The 2,876-nt window shown below is 35.4% G+C and overlaps 1 protein-coding gene across 3 annotated transcripts in view; it reads right to left on the bottom strand.

Annotated features, from left to right (window-relative positions):
• The window catches only part of LOC137620526 (uncharacterized), a 55,222-nt gene that overhangs the window by 8,864 nt on the left and 43,482 nt on the right, over nt 1–2,876 (bottom strand). For 2 of the 3 annotated variants that reach the window (XM_068350722.1, XM_068350721.1), the window contains exons 4-6: nt 1,702–1,840; nt 1,021–1,167; nt 594–740 (exon numbers count right to left, since the gene is read on the bottom strand). The exons of the other annotated variant lie outside the window; for it this stretch is intronic. In XM_068350722.1, the coding sequence (XP_068206823.1) occupies nt 594–740; nt 1,021–1,167; nt 1,702–1,840 (433 nt within the window). The remainder of the gene's footprint in view (nt 1–593; nt 741–1,020; nt 1,168–1,701; nt 1,841–2,876) is intronic. 3 annotated transcript variants of the gene reach the window in all.

Consider the following 2,876-nt stretch of genomic DNA (forward strand, 5'->3'; position numbering starts at 1 on the left):
TCAGCAAAAGGAGGGACCGTTTTAATGAGGTCTCTGCAAAAGGAGGGACAGCCCTCATGAGGTCACTGCAAAAGGAGGGAGAGTTTTCGTGAGGTCTCTGCAAAAGGAGGGACAGTTTTCATGAGGTCTCAGCAAAAGGAGGGACCGTTTTAATGAGGTCTCTGCAAAAGGAGGGACAGCCCTCATGAGGTCACTGCAAAAGGAGGGAGAGTTTTCGTGAGGTCTCTGCAAAAGGAGGGACAGTTTTCATGAGGTTTCTGCAAAAAGGAGGGACAGTTTTCATGAAGTCTCTGCAAACGGAGGGACAGTTTTCATGAGGTCTCTGCTAAAGGCGGGACAGTTTTCATGGGGTTTCTGCATAAGGAGGGATAGTTTTCATTAGGTCTCTTCGAAAGGAGGGACAGTTTTCACCAGGCCTCTGCAAAAGGAGGGACAATTTTCCTGAGGTCTTTGCGAAAGGAGGAACAGTTTTCACGAGGTTTCTGCAAATAGAGGGACAGTTTTCTTAATAAATTATTTCATTATATATCAAAACTATGCCCGAAAAACACAAAATCACAGTCTATTTTGAACGAGATAGTGTCGAGTCTTACACAGCTATGTGTTCTGATGTTCCATTGGTATAAAACGACCGTGAGCAGAGTCTCTGGTACAAGTCACATTTCCCGGTCGATTTTCCCGTCTTCTCGGCTTCGACGTATTCCTTCAGGTGGATGTCGGCTTCGGGGTAGTTACTGGGGCTGAGGAATAAAGGAAGCAACCTGTATGTATGGATCAATATAGCAATACGTTCTTACGTCTGAATATATATATATATATATATATATATATATATATATATATATATATATATAAACAATCATATTTGGGTCTATGCAGGAATGAACTCTTATGTGTGAAAGCATGGAAATTGTCTAACTTTGTGCAAATCAACATCAATGACTTACACCAATACTTTTGTAGTCATTAATTTTTTTCTTTATCATCAGCACTGGTCAAAAATTAGAAATATCTTCTTACCTAAAGAGCAACTTGAGCATTTCGCCAAAAAACCCGTGATACTTCAACGGCTCTTGGAAGAATTCGCAGATAGCCCGCTGCAAACATGGCGACCCTCCAAGACCCATATTGTGTAACATGCCTTCCAGTACCTGGTACAATACTCTCCTGCAAGAGAGGTTGTTTTCTTCAGGAAGATGGTGGGCTTCAATCGGTTAATCAACCAAAAAGAAGAATGTAAATGGGAGTTGGGGATGTCTGAGCAACAGATCCTTCAGTGTAGATTGCCCACAATGCAATCAAAGGTCCAATAGCATTGCTGACATCATTTCCACCATGAGCAAAGAAACCAAAGGTGAGGAAGTAAGAAATATTGCATAAGCTGATACTTTTTCGCTGAAGGTGAAATTAAATTAATGTAAACACCAAGTTGTTCTGGCATCAAGCAAATGTTAGATTTAGCGAAAGTTGAGGAAAGGGAAAATTTAAAAGAATGTAACGAATACCTCAAAACCTCACACTATAAAATCTATATTACATTTTAGTTCATATTCATAACCTAGGGGAAAGTTACACTTTAACTTCTATCTGTTCCGTAATCTGAATTTGAAGAGGATATTATGGGAGGAAAAAAAGGTGATTTATTGTGTTATATCAACTAAGGGGAACTAAAAGAACGACATTAAGCAATCTCATCCTTACCTGTCCCCATCAGAAAAATCAATGGCGGGCCTGTCAGGAGCATGACTGCCTTCGACGGAGAGGTCACGCCTTTTCCTAAAATAAGGCCAGAAGCTAAAAGGATTTTCGTTTGACGTCATTTTCGCTTTATCAAACTCCGCTAGAAAAAAAAGATGTTATCTTTTTTAATGTAATGCCAAAAATTGATTATATATATATATATATATATATATATATATATATATATATATATATATATATATATACTATATATATATTTGGTGATAAGAGCAACGTACAATGAATATATTTTAGAACACAAAATAGAAAAAGGGGATATCAAGTATCAACATACGTAAAGAAAAAAAAAAAAACTAAGCATCCGTACATGCATCAGCAGGGATATACACTATCATAAAATATACAGAATATATAAACATTATTCAATTTATTTTAATTCAATCTTATTTAACCTTTTAATTTTCAGTATTTTAGATTTAAAATTAGTTTATCATAATAACTTTAATTAGCATTAATATAAGTATTCTATCTGATGTTCTTTACGATGTAAATACGAATGATGGATGTGACACTTAGAAATTAATCTCAAGCTATTTTTCTTTTTATATTTTGAGTGTGATTTAAACTGATGCCTAGAAAACATCAACTGAAGAACTCGCTTCTTTCAAAATCAACATAAATTGTCGTTTCAAGTCGAACCAATAAACGGGAGACGGTTGAGGATATATTCTCGTAGTTCTAATTTAGTTCAGAAGATAATAGAGGTGTCAGCGATATATAAAAAGAAACCTGATCTTTTCATTCCTTACCAGCCCTGCGTAGTTATAAACGAGATCCAGAGAGAGAGAGAGAGAGAGAGAGGAGAGAGAGAGAGAGAGAGAGAGAGAGAGAGAGAAATAGAGAGAGAGAGAGAGATTTAAACTTATAAAGTTTAAGGCTTATAAAGATATTTAGAAGTTTAAGAGATTCAAACCTATAACAATATATATGTATATATATATATATATATATATATATATATATATATATATATATATATATATATATATATATATATATGTATATAAGAGAGAGAGAGAGAGGAGAGAGAGAGAGAGAGAGAGAGAGAGAGAGAGAGAGAGAGAGAGAGAGAGAGATTTAAACTTATATTGTTTAAGGCCTATAAAGACACTAAG

The sequence above is a fragment of the Palaemon carinicauda genome, chromosome 27 (assembly GCF_036898095.1).
Source record: "Palaemon carinicauda isolate YSFRI2023 chromosome 27, ASM3689809v2, whole genome shotgun sequence".
NCBI lineage: Eukaryota > Metazoa > Arthropoda > Malacostraca > Decapoda > Palaemonidae > Palaemon > Palaemon carinicauda.